Below are 23,294 nucleotides of genomic sequence, written 5' to 3' on the forward strand. Positions count from 1 at the left end.
CGTAATACTCACCTGTCAAAATATCACAATCTTAATTGCAAGACTTTATTATTTGGTGACCCAAATTTTAGTACCCACGAAAATAGTGTTATATTTAAATCTGTTCAAGACTTTATAATTAATAGCAAACGTTTCGATAACTAACCATTCATTATTCCTCCTTCTCCCTTCCCAACTGTGACTAAATAATATATCAACTATCTATTTTTATTTTTCCTTTCTTCTCTCTCTCTTCCATTCTTCTCATCTTAGCTAATTTGAATTTATTTAAATTATTATACTATTTCTGTCATCTTGATGTATCAAACTTGTATTTATAAATGTAGGGAGAGGCCTTAATATAGGCTCTTGCCTGTTGGCCAATCTCAAACCGCATTTTGACGGCAATAAATATTGTTTAAACTATCTTTAATCTGAATAATAAAACTATTGGCATATTCAAGCTCTTATCATTGCACAAGTTGTGAGAGATAAATCGGTCAGGTTTAAAACAAAAACAACTTTTTAAAAAATCCTTTTTGTTATATTTGATTATTTTGTTTAATGTTTTAAAAATCTATAACCACTCCAGCACATCAGAAACTTCAGCTGCATCTGGAAGATTTCCACTTCAAGGTGGGCTTAACCAATCTTATAGCAGAAAGAAGAGTAGCAAAGGATGAGATTCTTTTGATGGTTCATGAATGTATGCATACAAACACACACACACACACACACACACAAAGACACACACACAGACATAAACACAAACACCCTGAACACGCACGCACACACACACACACACACAGACCGACACACAAACGCACGCACATTATAAAACGTGCAACTGTGAATGTTTATAATAAACTGATTTTATTAAAACAATATTCTAATAACATGAATCATTATGAATATTTCTGTGAACGTTTCAGATAACTGGTTGTGATCGCCTTTCAACTTTGAGGTAGTGGGTCACGTGTAATGCCTCATCTCGTTTCAGAGGTGGAGACCAGTGTCCTGCCCTCATCCCACCGCACTCCTCCCCACCTCTCTCAACCTAGCCTATTTCTGACGCCTTTGAATTAATAGTAAAACAGTAATGTACGAGGTAAAAGATTTTTTTCCCGCTTTGCAGTAAGCCATTTTCCCGACTAAGGAAGTCCACAAACATACTTTCGTTTCTTCAACGACTGGCTGTGTTGTCATCTGTCATTTGATATTTTATGTGTAGCACCCTTTGAACAACCAGTGTATCCCGCGTAAAATCACCTAACGAAAATGAATGTTGGTTTTCCGTTGAAAAATGTTGATATGGTAGGTGTCTGGTATTGATGTTAGGGGCCGTTCAGCAGTTATTATGCCACGCTCATGGGGATGGGGAGAGGATAGCACTAAGCACGGGATGCGTTACGAACATGGGGGAGGGAAAGGTGTGTGGTGGTGTTTTCCTACCTTAAGGCTTCCGTTTTCAAACTGAATGATTGAATCACTTTTATTTTTATTTTTGCGGTAAAATGTAGCCAAAAATTGCTGGTTTGGTTTTTAACAAATGATTTTCTATCAGGTATTTGTAACCAAACCATATGTAAAAAAAAACCCCAAAAACAACAACGTTTGACATCCAATAGCCGATGATTAGCCTAATAAATCAATGTGCTCTAGTGGTGTCGTTAAATAAAAGAAACTTTTAACGTAGAAATTGTTACCAAAATATGGTCGACGACAGTCACATTTCGCACCTTTTTTTTTTGCTTCATACACAATTAAAACATTAAGCAGTAATTTTTTTATATGATATATTTGACTAATGTTCTTTCATGTTTTAAAACTAAAAATTAATATTGTGACCAGAATTATGAAAAAAAAAAAAAAATACTGACCTGTAAACAAAGTCTGTTATAGAAATTTGACAGGGGTCAAGGTTAGTAGACCAGTTTTTATTTTAATGTGAAGAAGCATTGTTTTTTGTAATAATATCAGGGCCATAGCTAGGATTTTTTGTTTGTGGGGTGGGGGGCAACTGAGTAGTTAATAGTCTAAAACTCCTTAAACAGTCAAGAAGATAAAAAAAAAATTGAAGTTTCTATAGTGCCCCCCCCCCCCCCCCCCCCCCCCCCCCCCACTAGCTACGGCCGTGAATATAGTTGATTTTGAATTTGAATGATGTCACTTCTAAAGCATCTCCTTACAATAAAGTTACACTGGGTACATGATGTATCTGTTTTAAGAATGCTAGAAAAATTCCAATGCAAAATTGCTATTGAATTATTATTTTTTTAACGTTACTAATACACCTGAATGTGTTTAAAGAAAATCTTGTGGTTAAAAAATTGTAACTTTTAAATCATTTGGATTTTAAGTGAAATTATAGTAAGATATGCTATACTTATTGTGTACAAAGCCAAAACAAGGGTGCAAAAAGGAATGGTCGTTAACTTTAGTGCAAAGTGCACATTAAGTCAATACTTTTCTTAATGTGCAGGATGAGTTGCTTCCCTCTATTTTTAAAATTTGAAATGGCGGGGAAATGTTTAAAGTTTGTTGTTGGAAGATTTATTGTTAATAGTGACACAAGTACTGCATTCAGGATTTAGTGAGTACGGTAGGTTATACATTTTTGGTTTGTGTGTCCATTTGTTGCACTAATTCGTTTGAGAAACTGTTGAAAGATGATGCCACAAGTTTTGACCAAAGCAGGGTAATGTAACCATTTTCGTACGTAGAAAGAACCACACTTTTTACATCCGTTCTGACTATTATTAAACAAACAAAAAAACTTAATTTTTTACAGAAAATCCAATAATATTTAATTTGAGCAAATTGCATCATAATGACAGTGACCCATGTACTCTTCTGTTCCAAAGTATGACAGACATCTTTATATATGGTTATAATCCCTCAAAACTGCTCTCCTGAAACTATGTAGGAGAGCAATTGCTCACAGTGTCAAATTCACAGTTGCTCGTGTCAATTCATAAGAACATAAGCTTTATAATGATTATTTGCCGATTATGGCGATATGAAATAATATTTCACATATTAATCACTAACAGACAACCCCTGCAGTCAAGAAAATGACATGGCAAAAAAAGCCATGGAAAAATAGTGTCCACAGCAATTATACCCTTTTTCAAATCTGGATTGTAAGTAAATATGATGATGAATTTGTTATAAGTTTTGTTTACCAAGTTGACATAACAGTCAATACGCGAATGACGCATGCACTATCAAGAACAATGGGGTGAAATGAAGCCCACACAGTAACCTAAATTCATCATTAGAAAAGGGGATGAAAAACATTAATATTTAATTATCAGTCAATCATTACTTAGGGAATAATGAATGAAAAAACCTGTACAAATGTCTGAATATCTTCTACTGCAACTGTAGCCTGACAGATGGGGTGGAATCTAACTTAGTCAGTAGCCTGATGTGCTTGCTTCATAGGATCAAACCACTTCAGTGACACATTCTCCTATTATTTTTTCCCATTCTAACTAAGGCCCACGGGTATGATATATGCCGTCCTGTCTGGGAAATAATGGAAGAATGTAGCAGGATTCCTCTAAGACTGCATGTCAAAATTAGCAAATGTTTGAGTGATCCAATAGCCGATGATTAAAAAAATCAATGTGGTCTTAATAGTGGTGTCATTAAGAAAAACTAATTTGATTCTTGGCAAGTGCTGTACATTGTATATGTGTACGGGATGCAGTGGGGGCAGTGCTGGAACAATCTTCTCAGTTGGGTAAAAATAATGGTGAGCTCCATGGTTCGGTGGATAAAGAGCTGGACAATCAAACTAGTTCAAATCCTATCAGCTGACTCACATTTTCATTCATCTTTCTCGTCTATCACCCTCTGCCCATCATTCTCATTATGTTAATATAAAAACCCACTTCAAATTGCTCCCATGATTTCTATCTGTTTCACCCTGTCCTGTTAGTTTCCTCTTATTCTGTCTTCTGAGCTGTCCACACCATCACCTACCTGTCTCAACTTCTTCCACAGGTGTGGTCTGTGTCTATTTCGCTGGCATCCCATCCTCTGCCACTAATAAAGCTGAGTCTGAGTCATATGGCACTAGTGACAGCCAGTAGTAGGGGAATATGAAAGGTGATTACACGTTCCTTTTGACAATGCCATAAGTAACCACAGAACACCTTTTTAAAATTACTATTGTAGAATTTACAGACTGTTTCTACAGTTGTGTGTAGCAGTGATTCTACTTCTGATGATGATGTTGTGCCTGTGAGAAAGACTCGGTCAAGAACTATCAGGAGAGGCCTTTCTTGTAATAAAACTCAAACAGAAACCAAAACTGTGTCGAAGCCTGTCCCAGAGGTTTCACTGTACTCTACTCGTGTCATAAAGTGTCTACAAGACTGCAAGGCAGGGAAAATTCACATTGACCTTGAAGAAGATGATACAGAAGAAAGTTTACCAAAAAGTAAGACCAACTTTTAAAAAATATATATACTGTAAATCATGTAATTAATATGTCATGATATTATTGCGTCCGTATATGAGTGAACAAAAATGCGTATTTTTATTAATGCGTTGGGCAAAAGTCCACATCACATAAAAACCACAGTTGTGTTGTTATTATATTGTTTGGGCTTCATCTTTCATGTTAAAAGAAGTCAGTAGTTGTTTTCACAGCTACTACATAACCTGAAGCTAATCGCATGGTGGGTCGACCAAGAAGCCCTAATTACTTCAAGTAGTGTAATTAGTATAACTACACCTTATTGTTATGGGTATGCCTCGCACTTTTGTGTGATGATTGCTTCTATTACAGGGCACAATATTTCACGCGAACGCAGACGTATTATTCTAACAAATGTTTTAGACTGATTTTATACACTTGATTGCCCACACAGGAATAGACGTTAACAATTAAATGCGATATATTGCAACAGTGACAACTTGCGACCAGTCTAAATTAAATGCCATGTATAGAGTTGAGCCAAATGGTTTGAAGAAATACGCACAGATTGTTGGTTACGGTTATATAATTTTCTACTGTTTCATTTTTAAAGGAATATATTTAGTAATAAAATTTGTTGATTATAATTTTACAAATGTTCAAAACAGTTTAAATGTATACAGTAATCCAGAAGTGTAAGAAAATTTGAAAAATACTCACATTGCAAAATGAGCTTTTTAAAAACAAAACATTTGGAACATTACTGTATTATATAACCGCTATGATATTCCAGGAAAGTGAAAATAGAATGGCAACATAGAAATGAAAGAAAGATTCTTGAAGTATTCACAAAAAGATGTTTAACAAAAATTATTTTTGTATTTTGTTTCATCTTTATATTATAAAAGTTTTATTTTATTTAGAAGTATTATAGTAAAATCCTGCACATTTTTTGTATTGGGAATGAGTCTAAACAAAACGCGTTAAGTTATTATTGCGTCGATGTGTTCGCCGCATTTTTCGCATTAATTACTTGCTCGCATTAATTTCCTGATTTACAGTATTGGCCTGACATTGGCATCATCAGAAATTTGTATACGGGATTTGTTTACATTATGAATTAGTAACTTTTATGGCTCATACATTTTTGCATTGAAAGAAAAGGACTGAAAATAAGGATGGTGCTGAGTGGAATCATCGAAATGGGATTCATTCCTTAAATGTGCCTATGTTGATATTCTTTTTTCCCCATCTTTTATAATGAGATTCAGAGAAGCAGATTCATCCATCAACATGTTTTTTACAGTTCTAAATTAATCGTCTTAAAACTTAACAGAGACACTTTTTAAAATGTAGAATAAGAAACAATTGTTTGTATTGTTTTTATAAAAAATTAAAGGAATAAGGCAAGATTTAAAAAAAAAAAATTCTCCTACAATTTTGATAAAATTTAAATGGACTTTTTTTTAACATATAAAATTAAATCTTCTATTGGTGCCATTCTATTTTAATCATTAAGACATTTTGAAACTTTAAAAAAAAAAATCCCAACTAATACCCACGAATCCCCTCATCAAAAAACCCAATAGCAAAACAATGCTACAAACATCAGAAACAAACACATATTTTTTGGTATAGGACTCCATGAATGTACTCCACACTTGCTGTCATTTGAGATCTTCCCAAAGCCCAGGAAACATGGTACCTGCAGTGCAGGCTGTAACCATTCCAACCACGTTAACATGTGTTGTTTCAACTTGATATTTTCAGCAAAGGTTGTGTCATCTAACTCCATTTCCAGTAATGAAAGTACAGATGATGATCTACAGTTGATACAGAAAATGTAGGTTTACAATTATCAGCTTACGTTAATTTTAGAATTTTATTGTCTGTTAATTAATTCAGTTTATATAATATTAAATTACTGTACCATCCAAGGTTTTCAATGACTATGCATTGAACGTTACACTATTTTAGTATTTAGATGCAGTATTTGCTACAAAATATTATACTATACGTACAGTAGTACCGGTATCTATAGGTGTAAGATGATTTTAAAATCTGTTTTCCATCACACTGTTTATTTAACTTTATAATTTGTGTTTGAATATGATAAAATTAATTTCTTTCCTACTTCACCTGACCTCAATCAAAGGCATATTCCCCTAAGGATATTAGTCTGGTCTGAACATCCCAACAGCCAATGGGATGGCTTCAGAATCTTCCAAGTGTTCTTCATTCACATTCTTAAAGGGACTGTCCCAAGTTTGTAACCATTGTAAGATGTTTGCGATAACAGTCTTGTTGGTGACTACTATTTCATACTAAATAAAACATTTTGTTTAGAATACCAATATCTGTATATCGAATGTGTTTGCAATCGTAGCACTCAATTTTTACTTTAGTTTGTGGTATATATATTTTTTCATACATACAAAATTATTGGGAGGTAAAACCCGGTTTGGGCAACAACAAGCAATAGGACAGCAACTAACACCTTGTAAATACACAAACCCCTGCAATTGCCCGTGGTAATCGACAATGTTGTGGAGATTGCTGTAGAATTTTTAATTTTCTGCAACATTTTTTTCACCGTGGACTTTTATCATATTGGATGTTTTTTTAAGATGTATTTTTACCTTATTGTTAAATAAAATATACTTTGTGAACTGAAAACAGAATAAAAGTAAATATTAAGACAGAAACTGCACAGTTATTATTAAGTATTTCACTAATATTTGAATCTTAACGCCATCAGGCATAATCGAAAACACATGTAATTTATCAGCATTAAATGTGTTCCAACTAGGTCACTGAACTCTGTTGACTGTTCATAGCACGTGCATTGCAAGGACTATTGGATTGCATGGGGGTGACAGCTTATACATTGTTCAACCATTGCTATGGTACAGTACGGGTGTTTTATTTTCAGTAAAATTTTCAAACTACACTCCTACAAGTCACTTGAAGTGTTATGGTCGACCTGATGATGATATATTTGTAGACATACATACATACATACAGACAGAGAGAGAGAGAGAGAGAGAGAGAGAGAGAGAGAGAGAGAGAGAGAGAGAGAGAGAGAGAGAGAGAGAGAGAGAGAGAGAGAGAGAGAGAGAGAGAGAGAGAGAGAGAGAGAGAGAGAGAGAGAGAGAGAGAGAGAGAGAGAGAGAGAGAGAGAGAGAGAGAGAGAGAGAGAGAGAGAGAGAGAGATCGGTCTGATAGTTGAATAAAATTTTGTCTGTAATTTAGTTGACAAAATATACTACCCTTTTCTAGTGCTAAGTAGCCTAATCTGAAAGAGAGAAAAAAATGTACCAATTAACTAATTGGGTTTGAAAGGAAGGTATTCGGTCTTGATGACAGATTTCCTAACAAAAATTATGCCTTTATTAAAGTAAATTATTTTAATTGTATAGCGCATTAAATATATTCACACACTTTAATGTAATATAATTAAAAGATAAAGTTTGAACTGGTACATTACTGCGGACTGAGTACACTGTATAGGATATATTGTCATCACCTTGAAACACCATTATTCTTGATCATGCACGTGTCATTTGTGTGTGAACAGTTACGTGACTTTCAGTTGATGAATGAAAATACATAAAAAATACATCAGCTATTGGGTGTCAAACTGGTAAATCCAAACATGAAGTGTTCAGTCGATGAATACTGCCACTGGTATAAATGAATGTTACAGCATATTGTCAAAGAAAACAAATAACAAACTCATAATTCAGATTTACTTAGAATCCACAATTGCAAACATATTAACAGTAAAACTGCCGTGTAAAATGCCGTGGACACTATATTTCCACTGCATTGTTTTTGCATTGGTAATTTTCTTAATTGCAGGGGTTGATACAGACACTGATATTTTAAATAAGAAATGTATTTAATTTGTATGTTACGTCATCGAATAGGCTCGGTTGGTCGGAAACATTTTGCAATGGTTGTAAACTCAGGACTGTCCCTTTAAATGGTTACATCACTAACTATATTTGGCATTTATAACAAACTTCTAAGGCAGAAATGATGTTAAATGATCAGTTTTAAGATTGTTTCTCTTAACGTATGTGTTACTTTTGTTTCAGTTCCAATGTCCCCACCAGAACATCCCAGTCACCCTCTCCACCACCACCTCCCAGGATTGTTCGTGAAAAGAAACGAACCAAAAAGATGAAAACCGCCATTAAGTATGGGTGTTTTTTTCTGTGATAAATAAGACCCATTATGTGATACATTTTATAGTGTGTGACATTATTTGTCACTTGTGTTTCCAGTTGGTTATTCAGTGTTTGTGTTAAGTTGTTTAAAACATTAATTCATTGTTACTGCCATCCCAATTGGGTTTTGCCAGTAATGGACCGGAAAATTTTTTTGCCTGCTGTCTCTTCGGACTGGCAATTATTTTGCATTTGTACTTTATGATCATGTTTACTCTGGCAGGACTGAATGTCCAGAAGAAATTTCAGTTAATTTTGACCGCTGAATAGTAATTAAACTATTTTTCTGGGGTATATTCTGCATAAACATCCACGGTTGTATGGAAAAATTAAAGAAAATGATGGATCTATTATTTAAACATTCTGATATTTATGGACATTTTCCTATGAAATCTGACAGATATTTTGGTTTTGTTGTGAACAGAAAACTTGATGCTGCAAGAAATATTCTTCAAGGATCAGTTGTTGAAGACAATGATGACGACGATGATGTAGTTTTGTTAGAGGAAAGTCCTGTTCAGGAAAAACAAAACATGGTTGTCATGGTGCGGTATAAAGAAACTGTTCACAGGTTTCCCATGAAAAGGGTATGTTTGTGAAAATTAAAAATATTAATGTTTTTTCCATCAAAGGCTATGCTTTTCTGTAGTATTGGTGTTAACAGAAAATTGAAACAGATAGAGAATGTGCTGGTGTGTTAAACATTTATGAACAGTTTCAGGTTTTATGTGTTTAACAACCATTATAAAAGTATTGGGGTCATGTTGTAGTTATTTCTATCATTGGTAGAGTCATCGCCCTTTGTTTATCTTGATGGTCATGTTATAAGTTACTTTTTGAAAGAATTTAATCGCAAACAATTGAGGCCAAATATAAAAGACAGAACAGACATTTGAAAAAACAACAAAAAACCCAAACTATTCTTTAGACAACTTCCTGATTGAAAATAACATTCTGTGGTATTTGTTTAGGCAAAATATTACTTTTTCAGTAAAAATTAGTGTACCTTTTCCCATTTATTTGCAGTGGGATCCATTCTGCTACACCATGGCTAAACTGGCCGAGGTTTTACACGTCCCTCAAAACCAGGTTGTTCTGCTGCTGAAGGACAAAACTGTATCGAGTTCAGACACACCTGCATCTGTGAATTTACACATAGCCGATATTATTGGTGAGCTCTGTGTCATGTTTATTATGAAATTAATCTATGTTACGGTTGGGAAGGAGTGTCACTGTAGAACAGAAGTGTGTTTATTTCTGACTTCTTTTTACCATGGATAAAGATCATCACTTGATATGTAGATATTCCATAAACAATTTGATAGAAGAAATACATTGCACTGCTGTGCACCTGTTGAAAAAGGTATAGCTGACATATCGGCATAACCTACATGTAGCATGGGTTTTTTTTGTCCTTCAGTATCATGCTGTGGTTTACTGTGCAAGTTTCAGAGATCACTACACATTTCCAGCCCTCTACATTAGTTTTCAATCTAGGAGCCAGATGGCACCTACTAGTATTTTTTATATAGATATTATGAAATATTTCAGTTGCCAAATGAAAAAAATGGTTGCATGTGATTAAATTGGTCGCAGTGTAGAGGCCAGATTTCGAAAACATTAAATATTAGTTGCATTTATCATCAAATTCTGACTAACATAAGCCTTTTCCAAACATTTAGCTAATGTTAGCTAAAATTAACTAATTTATGGCTATGTAGCCATAATGTAGTTGCATACCATATTCACAACTGGGATATGGCCACTTGTAGCTGGTTAAATTAGACCTCAGTGTGAAAAAAAATTGAGGTGATTAATTACACCCCTAACTTAGATTTGGAGAGCCATTTAAAATATTACCGTATTGAGCATTAATATTTAATTCTTTTGTAATGCTGTAAAATACTTTATTATTCACGGTATCAGATTTACTCAATTTAGTGAAAATGAGTCACTTTGTAAACATTTATTTTCACAAATTCCTCAACCCTGTCCCCAATAAAAAAAAACATGTAGTACCGGTACTGATGTCAATAATTTTGAGGTTTATTTTTTACAAAATGCCATAAACTTATGCAAGGTGCTTAGGCTACCATATGCACTTTTTTTGTTATGCTCAAATGCACCGAAAACAAAACGAAATTTAAAGGCATGGTGCTAGCTCAAGTTTGATTTAATATTTATTACTGTCAAAATACTTATTTAGTACGATTTCTGATTGACCAACGGGCAAAACCATTAATGTGAAGACCCAATGGGTCTTAAATGCATGTGTTTAAGCATTGTAAATATATGTAGTTACATGCGTGTAAGACATAAACAGGCTTTGTAAATTTGGCCCAAAATGTACTATGAGTGCTGTACAAGCCCAACCCGGATTTTTTTCACTTCCACATTTTAACATACTGTGATGTTTACTTCTGTTTTTTAAACACGTGTGTTTAAACACATGAAAGAAAACCATATAAAACTTAGCATTATTATCTTATAATATATTGTCTATACACTGGTGGCACCTAAGTCTGCACACCTAAGCATTTGTGTTATATTTTAAAGTTAAAATATTTCTTTAGAAATATTTGTTTCACCGCCACAGTACAATGGAACAATAAACGTGTTACAACTAAAGTTATTTTAATTTTAATGTTTTTTAAACTCAAGTAATGAGCGCATTTTTAGTGGGACCCCCCTGCATTTACTGGCCTGCATGACGGCACATAAGTCTGCGCAGCAAACATTAAAACAACCACTTCTGTCGCTAATGTTTACATAAAACAGCAACAAACAGTGGATCCAACTTTTTATAAGTTCTAAATAACAAACACTTCCTGTTATAGTCTGTTTCAGAAACATTTAGATTGTGCAAATGAGATAAATATAAATGGTGTTCCATGCTCCTTATTTTATCATTATTCAACAAAAATTGTCTGTTATTAACTGTGTAAATGAGCACAAATAGTGTTCGTTAGACATATAGAACAATCAATGATATTTTTGAAACAGACTATAGCTAAAATAGGTCATGCTGTAAGTGCAATCTCCAAAGTCTGTGCAGCCATTTTGCACTGTGTCACTCGGAGGGAAATTCAAAGTATGCTTGGATGTTTATGTTAACAGATTAAATAAGACATTCATTTCATTTATGGATTCATAAATTACAATACGGTATGTATTGAAACTTCTATGTAAATTTATGTAAGTTGATATGCAAGGTTGATCATTACAACGTTGACAGACACGTGTTGACAGGTGATAGAAAAACACGTTGAACGAAGCTGGCAAAAGTATACTTTTAGTGCATTAATTCAGAGGTTTTTTTCAATAAAACTGTTATCGACCATTTTATACATGTATTCACAATCAAGATGTGTTGTTTTAACAACGGTTTTGTGAATTAAATTAACGTTGTTGGTTTGTTTACAAACATACCCCGGCACTTGTTTCAAGACGTAATATAACGTCATTAACGTGCGCAGACTTTTGTGCCACGCAGACTAAGGTGACATGAGTGTACTTGTATGTATTTAGTTTTTTGTTTTTATTATTTAAAGTTTTAAATGTTGTATTGTTACCAGGGATGGGGAAAAATAATTTCTTTTCTTCTTCACCTGTCCTCAAACAAATGCATAGTCCCCTACGGATAGTAGTCTGGTTCGACCATCCCAACAGCCTTTTCTCTTGATTTAAGTGAGAGTTCATTGTGTGGAGTATCTTCCTATACATAGCTACAATATTATCAGTCCCACCTATGACATAATCAGTAACCACCCCTCCCTCCACCCACCATGGTAAAAATAAATGGTCTTTTTATACTTGATGAATATATGATAATAATTACCAATTGTAGTGTATCATGGTGTTATGATTTATCGTTTTACGGGGCTTTACTGCTTTAAATATCTCACTGCACGTACACCCAATTCCTCAACGTACATTAAAATACCTACTTATCTGTACATTGAATGATGTTTTTAACACAATAAGGAAGATATTAATTCATTTCACATTATGCTATGGTTCCTTATTATTATTGTTTTATTGACGTGTCCTGATAATTGTGTATAACTATGTGTACATAAATAACATATTCGTTTATGTGAAAATGGGGAAATGCATAAATCACGCTAATTCTCACCCAGTGTCTGGAGAATTGGACAATACCGTATTTTGGTATTAAAAATTACTGCTATCCTTGTGCTTGAAGTTTAGCAGCCGGCATAAACCATTTTGCTTCCCATAACATATATACCCCTCCCATTCATAATAAACATGACAAAAACCAACAAGACATTTTCAATTATCAAAATAGTAATTTACTTATGTAATAATGAAAAACACATTGAACGGTCAACAAGAAATATTTAGCACTGTACTCTAAATGTAAATGTCATCTAAAGTTCACGTACATAAGTAGTAGTTTACAAAGACAATTCCCCATACAACTGTCGACTGCGACGACATTTCCATCAGGACAAGACTGGTGCTGGATCAAACTGCTCTATGTCATCTCCCTCGACGGGAATGCACATCAGACAATCCAGCATTTCCAATGTCATTGCTGTATGCAGCCTGATTTTAATCAGGTTTTGACGGCTGAAATCACACTCACATTCGATGGTGGATATTAGCAGCACCCAGCTGATGTTGATCAACATCGCAATATTCGGAAACAGGTTAACAAGAGGGGCATCCTTCAACAGATCAGTTGGTGTTGCCTGATGATGGTTTCTTTTCATGTATACTTTAAACCCATCCTATTCACTCACCAACTCAGTGGGTTCCCCGACACCATCAAAATGTTTCGAAAGAATACCGAACTTAGAAACTCCATAAGAACCCAAGTTGTTACATGGCAAATTCTGTGGGTCGAGTATGCTCATGGAATCGTGCAATTCTATGTCAGGGAATCTTGATGCAACATTTATTGTCATTCGCTGGAGTTTCAATAAAACTGCATCTTGCTTAGACGTTGATAGACTAATCCTGGCAAAAACTGGCTCACTACAGTCAACGTTATATGCAAAATCCCTCAACAGTGGACCTCCCATGGCATCGTCGCTTTGGTACCACATATGGAACGTGTCAACATCTGATGTCACTACGGGGTTTATTTCTGTGTAAAAACTTGCTGAGCCATGCAATCTGATGTTACATAAGAGGCAAAGAAGATAAATTAATTTGTAGGATGATAGATTATAAAACAATGCTTCAGCAGTGACATCATCGTCTCTGTCTTTGTCCAACATGTTTAGGAGAGATGATAAAGTACGGCAATCATTGATCAGGGCATTCGTCATAGAGAGCCATCGGACTTGATGTACTTGTAGAGGCTTGATTTGGGGGTCGACAAGAAAGTCTTGCTACATTGCCAATTGCACCAACTGATTTGGTGAATGTCTAAAAAACCACACAGCATGGAAAGAATGCTTTCCATCCACTTAATTTCTTTTACAACTTTTGCACTATCAATGACAGCTAGTGCCAACCGGTGTGCGACACAATGCGTTTCCACGAGATACGGCGAATACACTTTTAACAATGACGCCAAGCTGTCCTCTTTCCCCAACATCAGACCCAAACCCAAATACTTTTGTCATGTCAATTTCATTTGCTTGGAAAAAAACGACTATCTTTACAGTCAACGAAACTACATCACATGATGTCAACTTCAGCAGCTGAACATACCGCACACATGTTGAACCATCCTTCATGTATGTTGCGTATATTATAAGGTGATTTTCAATTCCCAAATCTGTGCTTTTGTCGACCATTATCCTGATTGCTTTACTATATTTCAGATCTTACAAAAGAGAAAAATATGTCTGATGTAATTTTAAATAATAATAATAATATCAAATTGAATTTGTATAACTTATATTTAAACTAAACAGTTTAATTAACTGTCAATTTTCATGTACGTTCAGTGTGCATTTGACTGGTTAGTATATATTGATTAATATACATGGAGTATATTTCATGGTGAAGAGTACCAAATAACAAACTATAATTAATGGTATATTTACCTTCGATAATGGTTTCCCTGATGATATCCGATGCAATGGTGATCAATTCGGTTGCAGTCTGCTGGTCTTGATACATGGATGTTGTTATTACGCTGCTAGTAAGTCGGGAGTTCCGATTCAGTGATTCATACTTTTCTAGTGGTAAATCCTCAGATGCCAACAGGTAACTATTTCGTTGTCATGGCGGCGTCTGCTATTTCTGTGGATTTTATCACCATACTTTCAATTGGTTTTTGCGATTTGATTGTCTGTAACCCTTCAGCAGTCAAGTGGTCTCTTGATTTGGCATGGTCTGTTAAAGCTGACTTCCTGTAGTTTTTGGATAGAGGGTTGACGAAACTGTTCTTCATTTTATGCAACGTACATGTGGTACACTGCATAAGAGCTCCATCATTACAGCTTAGTCACTTAAATTGCTTCAGGCAATACACCACCATCTGTCGTGTCGTTACTTACTGTAGCAGCTTAATATAGTCCGGTTTAGGAAATAGTTCCTCATAAGGAAAATACTTCAAAATTCTGATATGCGTTTTGAAATATTTCTTTGACGATTACACGTACGTTGACCTCTGTAGTATTTAAACAACCCATTGGTTTGAAGCTACGTGTTATATGTAGTACTAACTGATCACAACTGTGCAAGTGGTATGGTGCCACTTGTGTAACAGCAACATGCGATGGTGGTCAGGCATAGGGGCCATTAATTGAAAAGGTTTGAGGTCGACCTATGTTGATGTTTTACACAGTACTTGTCAGTCAAGAACACTCCCAAAAATCAGTTGTCACATGACGCTCTCGACTTGTATTTTTCACAGAATATATTCCGACGTAGAAATTATATTGAACTGCATGGAGTAATTAATGGTGGTGTGTAACCTTCAGCCACGCACTTTAACTTTCTTCTTACCTGGGAAAGAAACATTGGCTCTGTGTTGTCGTATCTACCTCATCTTGTTTTCGGTTTTTACTCCTATTTACCCTGATTGATATATTGATATCTTAGTAAAAATCGCAAGAATCGGCTTATATCTACATTAAAATTAAAATTGTTGTTTTTGTTAACAAATATAGGCATACCTGCAGCATATTAATATTCACATAAAAAGTATCCCCTTTGATTAAAAGATCATCAATATTAAACACCAGGCCTTTGTTTTAATTCAAGCATACTTCCTTCATTCATTGTCACCACTAAATGGGATCATCGCTAATAATAAGTAATTAAAGCTTTAATCTCATGACCAGTTGTTACCGAAGTTTTTTACTGCTAATCCCACTGGTATAGTTATTTTGTTAATAACGCGCTTGCTTACGACTAACTTCATGATCACAGTGATATTAAAGATTACTGGCCTACTTAAGTAAACTTATTTTAATCATCTGCAGAATGATACCTGTGTAGGTACAAATTAAGAAGCAACATAAATAGCACATTCCCTGTGTTCAACATTTCTATTTCCGGTCATTGATAGGAAAACCAAACATGACTGCCAGATTTGTATTAAATCTGTGTATCACGATTCAAAATAAACACTGGTTGATGAAGTAGGTAAGTAATGATTTGCAGAAACATTGATAACAAATTAAAGTTGTTTCCAATAATAAAATGGACAGACACTTTGGACTGAAAAAATAACAAAGGTGGGACCGGCAAACACATGTTTTAAAAACATTGTGAATCGATCAGAGACCGGCCGAAAAGGGCTTTTCCCCACCCCTGATTGTTACTACTAGTCCCATGCACCGGAAACTAATGAGGTCTCAGGTCTGATTGAATGAGACTACTTTTTTCTTTTTTTTAATGTCCAATTTTCGTCAGCCAAAAGACATGGAATTTATTTTCACAAATTTTATTCAAACACAAAAATAAATTCCACTTGAAAATAAAGTATTTTACAATACATTTTTTGTTTTTAAGTTCACATGCTAAAGGGAGCTAAAACATACTCTCCTTGAACTATTTCAGAGGAGTTTTAGCTGCCCTTAAACAGTAATGTCTGTTAAATAAAGTACTTTTCAGGCAGATTAAATGTTATCTCCATGTATTTTCAGGCAATATTTTGTTATGTCATTTAGTAGCTCATTGCTGTCATGCCTTTAAATCTTGTTATGTTTCTGCTCTTACAAGAATATTTTTGTTTTAATTTAATTTAAAAAAATTAAAAGTACAAGAGAATTTAACTATATTGTAGTAACATGCCTCTCAAAATTGCGAGAGCAATAGTTTAGTTTGTGCGTCGCTCGCGTAAGTATAGTTTTGGGTAACCCATTTTTCGTTTCCACATTGAAGTTATGACATCATTTACATGGTCATGACGGGTTACATAAAAACGAAATGGGTTACCTGAATTTGTTTTTGTGTAACCCAAATTTTCAATTCTCAGAGGACTGAGTAACTATTTTTCAGATTGCCATGTGTATGCAGCCAAACCTTTAGAGCCGGAAGATGACGAGGCAGAAATTTCCGATCCGGATATCATTTCTCTTTGTGTGCAGTGTCTCAGTTCCAAGTCCAGAGTTACAGTCAGCACAAATAGGGTATGATAGGGTGTCAGACTTTCATTATTATAAAACTCAGGAGAGTGATTGTTCATTTGTTTTGTTTAACAATGATACTAGAGCACATTGATTTATTAATTATCGGCTATTGGAGGTCAAACATTTGGTAATTCAGACACAAAGTCTTAGAGGGAACCCGTTACATTTTTCCATTAGCAGCAAGGGATTGTTTATACACACTTTTCCACAGACAGGACAGCACATACCACAATCTTTGATATATCAGTTGTGGGTCACAGGTTGGGGAATTGGTCTACCAAAGGGCTTTGATCGTATGGCCAAACAACCCTAGGCTACTGACTGAGCTAGATTCTTAAACCTAATAAACAACCCAAGGCTACTGACTGAGCTAGATTCTTAAACCTAATAAACAACCCTAGGCTACTGACTGAGCTAGATTCTTAAACATAATAAACAACCCTAGGCTACTGACTGAGCTAGATTCTTAAACATAATAAACAACCCTAGGCTACTGACTGAGCTAGATTCTTAAACATAATAAACGTTCATAATAGTCATTGTGCTAAAATTACAACAACAAAAAACTTATGTTCTAACTATGCTGTGTAGCTAGTAACAACTATATTGCTAATGAAAGAACTATTAAAGCATTTTTATTTCCTGGTCAGATTGCAAAATGGGCAAATTTAGTTTCTTTGGCTGACCGTTGAATTGGTCATTTTGGTTGAACTAGAAATACATTAAACTAGAAATTTAAAAATACAGGACCAGTTTGTACAACAAAGTACCATTAACTGTTCCTGAGATGTATTGGTGGTTTTTTGCAGCTCAGAATACATACGGTATATGCATAAAAAGTTTTAAAATAAGTTAAATATTTACTGCATGCATTTGTCATGAAAGTGACCGGCCTCGGTGGCGTCGTGGCAGGCCATCGGTCTACAGGCTGGTAGGTACTGGGTTCGGATCCCAGTCGAGGCATAGGATTTTTAATCCAGATACCGACTCCAAACCCTGAGTGAGTGCTCCGCAAGGCTCAATGGGTAGGTGTAAACCACTTGCACCGACCAGTGATCCATAACTGGTTCAACAAAGGCCATGGTTTGTGCTATCCTGCCTGTGGGGAGCGCAAATAAAAGATCCCTTGCTGCCTGTCGTAAAAAAGAGTAGCCTATGTGGCTACAGCGGGTTTCCTCTGAAAAAAATCTGTGTGGTCCTTAACCATATGTCTGACGCCATATAACCGTAAATAAAATGTGTTGAGTGCGTCGTTAAATAAAACACTTCTTTCTTTTGTCATGAAAGCCCTCAAAATCTTCCAATGCACCAAGGTTGGCTGTATCACGAACCTGTAGAAATAACTGTTATACATCATTTACAGAACTGTCACTTACATTTTAATCTTAATGTTTTATTTAACTACATACTCAACATATTTTAAATTACAGGTATATGGCATTAGACATATAGTTAAGGACCACACAGATCTTGTCACTCGTGATAATATAAAATGTCACTTTGTTTTCAGTATCAGCCACTTAGAACCTTGATGGTGAAATTTGCCGTGATGAAGAAAATTGAGCTGTCATATCTGCGGTTTCAGTTTGATGGAGAAGACCTCCTACCTTCTGCCACTCCAGAAAGTCTTGACATGGAAGATGGAGACTGTATTGACGCTATCGAGTTATAGTACTTGTTTTTATCAGAACACAAATATTTATGCAACACAACTGTTTATTGGTCACCTACTGATTCAAACGGAGGGGACTATAGATTTTGTTTCCATCTGTCTGTCTGTCCGTCCCATATATAATCTTCCAGACTTTTTTTTTTTGCAATGTCTGAAACTGAAATTTTGTGTATAGCTTTATCAGGTACAATTACAGATCAAGATCGACTTTTATGATGATTTACACATTTTTGACAGAGTTACGGCCCTTGAACTTAGTTGATACCAAAATGTATTTGTTGCGCCCGGAAGAGGACATGTATTGCTTTAGCAGTACTTTCAGAATTTTTTTTATCAATAGATGGTGCTCACAAGAGGAACCAGTAAATATCAGTATTGTTGCCCAGGGCCAGTCATAGGAGTGAGGTAGGGTAGCAGAATTGAATAAGTTTCTTCGGGTAAATTGGATTCAAAGGATCCTGCTTTCAGCTCTAGCACAGGGGAAGCTGCCTGGCTATCATAAACACTTGAGGCATGTTCAGAAGGCTAGAGATCGCGGTTGCTCGCTAGACTGGTTTTTGCATCTAAAGTTAGATGAATGTGGTGATAGAGAATGTTGGTACCGGTCAAGTAGTTTGTGAGCTCTCAGTTTCCAGAATATGCCATTGGCTTCTTGTTGCTGCTGCCTACAAGGCCAAATATTTAATACATTAACAAAACACTCATTTTTGATTCTCTTTATACAGTGTATTTAATGTTCAGTGAAACCTGCTGTAGCAGTTGACAGTGCTGTGTTAAAGACAGGGTTGCATGGACAGTTGACATTAATGTGAAACAAAATATATACCGACCTCATTAAAGTGGTCATGTTAGCAAATTTGTCATGAGTTATCTCCCTTGCCATAATGACCACAAATACTGGACCTGTTTTTCAAAGCTATCTAAGCGCTACGAAATCGTGACCTCATAGCCTTCGATGGTTTTACGATTTTCTATCATTATAATGAGTTCCGACTATATTTAATTTGATCTGACAAGTACTTTATTCAACCAGCTTGCATAGTTGTCACATCCCACTTACTAATATTTTGCTGGATACTTGAATTGTTTACTTAACCATAATTTATGATTTTTTTTAATGACTTAATTTATTCAAGTTAAGCTGTCTTACTTGTAAACTTTCACAATAGGCTGTTAACAAGTTTGACTACTAGTAATACAGACCAGGGCCAGTGCTGTCTAGACTTAAAAAAATGTCCTGTGTCACATGTATGCAGTTTGTAGAGCATTGTCTTTCCGATAAAATCTCAGATTGTGCTAGTGTCGAATCTAAACTTTTATAAGAACAAGGCCTGGACATATAATATCTCCTTCCCATGTATATACAGACAATGACATATTACTAATTAGCTTAAAACCACAATATTGGATATATATTTTTTTTTTAAATACATTATAAATCTTCTTTTTTTTCTTCCAGTGATGTAACATTCTAGGATTTTCATTGATTATTATGTGTAATCTAGATCACATACAAAGAAGATTTCTCTCTCAGTTGTACATAGATTAAAAATGGCAATACGACTTGATTTCAATGCAGTTGATAATGCTGTTCATATCAATGAAGTCACATATTTGTTAGGGTTTTATTTGTATTTTCTATTGAAATGTGTTCAATGATGGGGAGGTGATATTGGGAATGTAATTTCAAGGTATTGAGGATTAAATAGAAGAAATTGTTTAATTTGGAACTGTTTCATTAATTGAATTTGAATAAGGAGAGTGTCTCATCAGATTTTAATAGTGCCACTTTGATAGACACAATTTCACTGCTAATGTCAGTGACACCCTCTTAACATGGGTACTAATTAGGAGATAACCATATGGAGTTTAGATTTGCAGATGTTATTGTCTATTTGATCCCACAAATGTCACTTTTGACTAAAAGCGTTGGCCTGAGGTCAAAAATGAAATATTTGCGGGCATCAAATACACAATAATAACACCCGTAAATCTCAAAACTCAATATGGTTATGTCCATTGTAAACTGAATCATTTTTCTATGGAACTAACTGTATATTTGGTATTTCTTGAAAAAAATACCTGGCTACAATCTAACTGTAGACCCTTCGCCTGTTCCATTTGCTAATGACGTCACTTTCTAATGACATCATTAGCTTTCCGGGTGTTATTTTCATTTGATCCTGGAAAAAGAATGTAATTAACCAATCACTATACATTTTTCCAGTAGTAGCAAGGGATCTTTTATATGCACCATCCCACAGACAGGATAGCACTCACTACAGCCTTTGATAGACTCCTGAGGAACGAGAAATGGGCAATGGGCCCACCAACTGGGAGAAATCTTAGACTGACCGCGTGTAAAGCAAACGACCCCCTTTACAAAGGAATACTTAAACACAGTCATTGTAAGATGATTCTAATGGAAGGAAGGAAATGTTTTATTTAACAACGCACTCAACACATTTTATTTACGGTTATATGGCATCGGACATATGGTTAAGGACCACAAATATATTGAGAGTGGAAATCTGCTGTCGCCACTTCATGGGCTACTCTTTTCGATTAGCAGCAAGGGATCTTTTATATGCACTATCCCACAGACAGAATATTACATACCATGGCCTTTGTTACACCAGTTGTGGAGTACTGACTGGAACGAGAAATAGCCCAATGGGTCCACCGACTGGGATCGATCCTAGATCAACCACACATCAGGCGGACGCTTTACCACTGGGCTATATCCCGCCCCTGATTGTAATGGAGAGTTTTTTTAACTAGTACAATTACTATTTCTCCATTATATTTCCTTTACGATGGTATAAAAGTAAGGCTTTCTTTGTGTATTGTCACACAACAATGTAGTCATAAATTAATTACAAATGATTGTTGATATGCAATAAATTAAAATGAATATAGATAAGACCGGCCTCGGTGGCGTAGTGGTTAAGCCATCGGACCACAGGCTGGTAGGTACAGGGTTCGCAGCCCAGTACCGGCTCCAACCCAGAGCGAGTTCTTAAGGGCTCAGTGGGTAGGTGTAAGGCCACTACACCCTCTTCTCTCTCGCTAACCATTAACCAACTAACAATTAACCCACTGTCCTGGACAGACAGCCCAGATAGCTGAGGTGTGTGCCCAGGACAGCGTGCTTGAACCTTAATTGGATATAAGCACGAAAATAAGTTGAAATGAATGAATGAATATAGATGTATTTCTTCCAAGAAAATGCAATTAGAGAATTTGCAAAATAGGATTTTTACAACCATCCATTTTGTCTTTTTTTGTTGTTAATTTAAGCAATTTTTTTTTATATATCATCAAAGATTAAAATAATATTTAACATTAATAACAATATACAATTATCTATTATAATATTTAAAAATAAACCGAGTATTGTTTATATTGTAACATGTTGGGCAGTGTTTATATTGTAAAATTTTGGGCAGTGTTTAGTCCAAAACTTCAGCATTTGACATTTTACTTCATTAATTTTTGTTTATTTTTGTAATGACAGATAGATAAAAATATATTCCTGAAGTCAATTTCTAGTTTGTTTTTCTGTATATACTGTATATTATGTTAAATAAAATATATTTTCATATTTTCATTTTCTTAAATTGTTTGTCCAAGGCCAGCTTTCTATTAAATAAAATTCTGTGCGTGATTTGTCGTGCATAGAAATGTGCATTTCTACATGTGTTTTTGCAAGCAGATTACAGTACAAAATTTGACTTTGTCAAAGGGTACTTTTAAGCAGCTAGTTATTATGTTACCACGTGGGAAAACATGCACAGAAATATTGCTCACTGATCGACTTTCATTTCTGCATGCTGAATTCCCACATAGAAACGTGGATAAGGTATTGTGAATACCGGTATACATCTTATCAATAAACTTGTGCGGTACAACAAATCTACATTTTGCATCACACAATAATATTCCATCCTAACCAGTGCCAATGACTGGTACATCAAGGTCTGTGGTATATACTGTCCACTAAGAGCATATTGATTTATTAATCATCAGCTATTGGATGTCAAAGGATGCTAGGATGAGAAATATCCCAATTGTCTCACTGATGGAGAGCGATCCCAAACCAATCGTGCATCAAGCGAGCACTTTTACTAATGTCCTGCCTCCTTCCATATAAAAGATCCCTAGTCTGTTTCGGTAGGAGTAACTTGTATGTGACAGCAGGTGTCCTTTCTCTCTCCAGTGTCTATGTTAGGTACCAAATACCCGCTGTTTAACTTTTGTCGAAATGTCATTAAACATGCATCCTTTCGTAGAATAATAAGAATTTGAAGTGGGTCTGTGTAAAGTTTGTTTTGCTTAACAACACCACTAGAGCACATTGATTAATCAATCATTGGCTATTGGATGTCAAACAATTGGTAATTCAGTCAACAGAAGAAACC

At 35.1% G+C, this 23,294-nt stretch overlaps 1 protein-coding gene across 1 annotated transcript; it reads left to right on the forward strand.

Moving 5' to 3' along the window:
• Positions 1-1,232: 1,232 nt before the first annotated feature.
• Positions 1,233-20,922, forward strand: LOC121367801 (NFATC2-interacting protein-like). Its single transcript, XM_041492174.1, has 8 exons — positions 1,233-1,293; positions 4,165-4,429; positions 6,179-6,251; positions 8,509-8,610; positions 9,065-9,227; positions 9,667-9,811; positions 17,071-17,201; positions 18,712-20,922. Exons 1-8 carry the CDS (start codon positions 1,258-1,260, stop codon positions 18,871-18,873), a joined length of 1,077 nt encoding a protein of 358 aa, XP_041348108.1. The 5' UTR covers positions 1,233-1,257; the 3' UTR covers positions 18,874-20,922.
• The last annotated feature ends 2,372 nt before the right edge of the window (positions 20,923-23,294 follow it).

The sequence above is a fragment of the Gigantopelta aegis genome, chromosome 3 (genome assembly GCF_016097555.1).
Source record: "Gigantopelta aegis isolate Gae_Host chromosome 3, Gae_host_genome, whole genome shotgun sequence".
NCBI lineage: Eukaryota > Metazoa > Mollusca > Gastropoda > Neomphalida > Peltospiridae > Gigantopelta > Gigantopelta aegis.

What these genes read in the sequence shown, in the direction of transcription:
- LOC121367801 (XM_041492174.1), top strand. Translation starts at nt 1,258, where the DNA reads ATGAATGTTGGTTTTCCGTTGAAAAATGTTGATATG. An exon ending in ACAGGTTTCCCATGAAAAGG is followed by an intron (nt 9,228 to 9,666) that starts GTATGTTTGTGA and finishes ATTTATTTGCAG; the next exon opens with TGGGATCCATTCTGCTACAC. An exon ending in TTACAGTCAGCACAAATAGG is followed by an intron (nt 17,202 to 18,711) that starts GTATGATAGGGT and finishes CTTTGTTTTCAG; the next exon opens with TATCAGCCACTTAGAACCTT.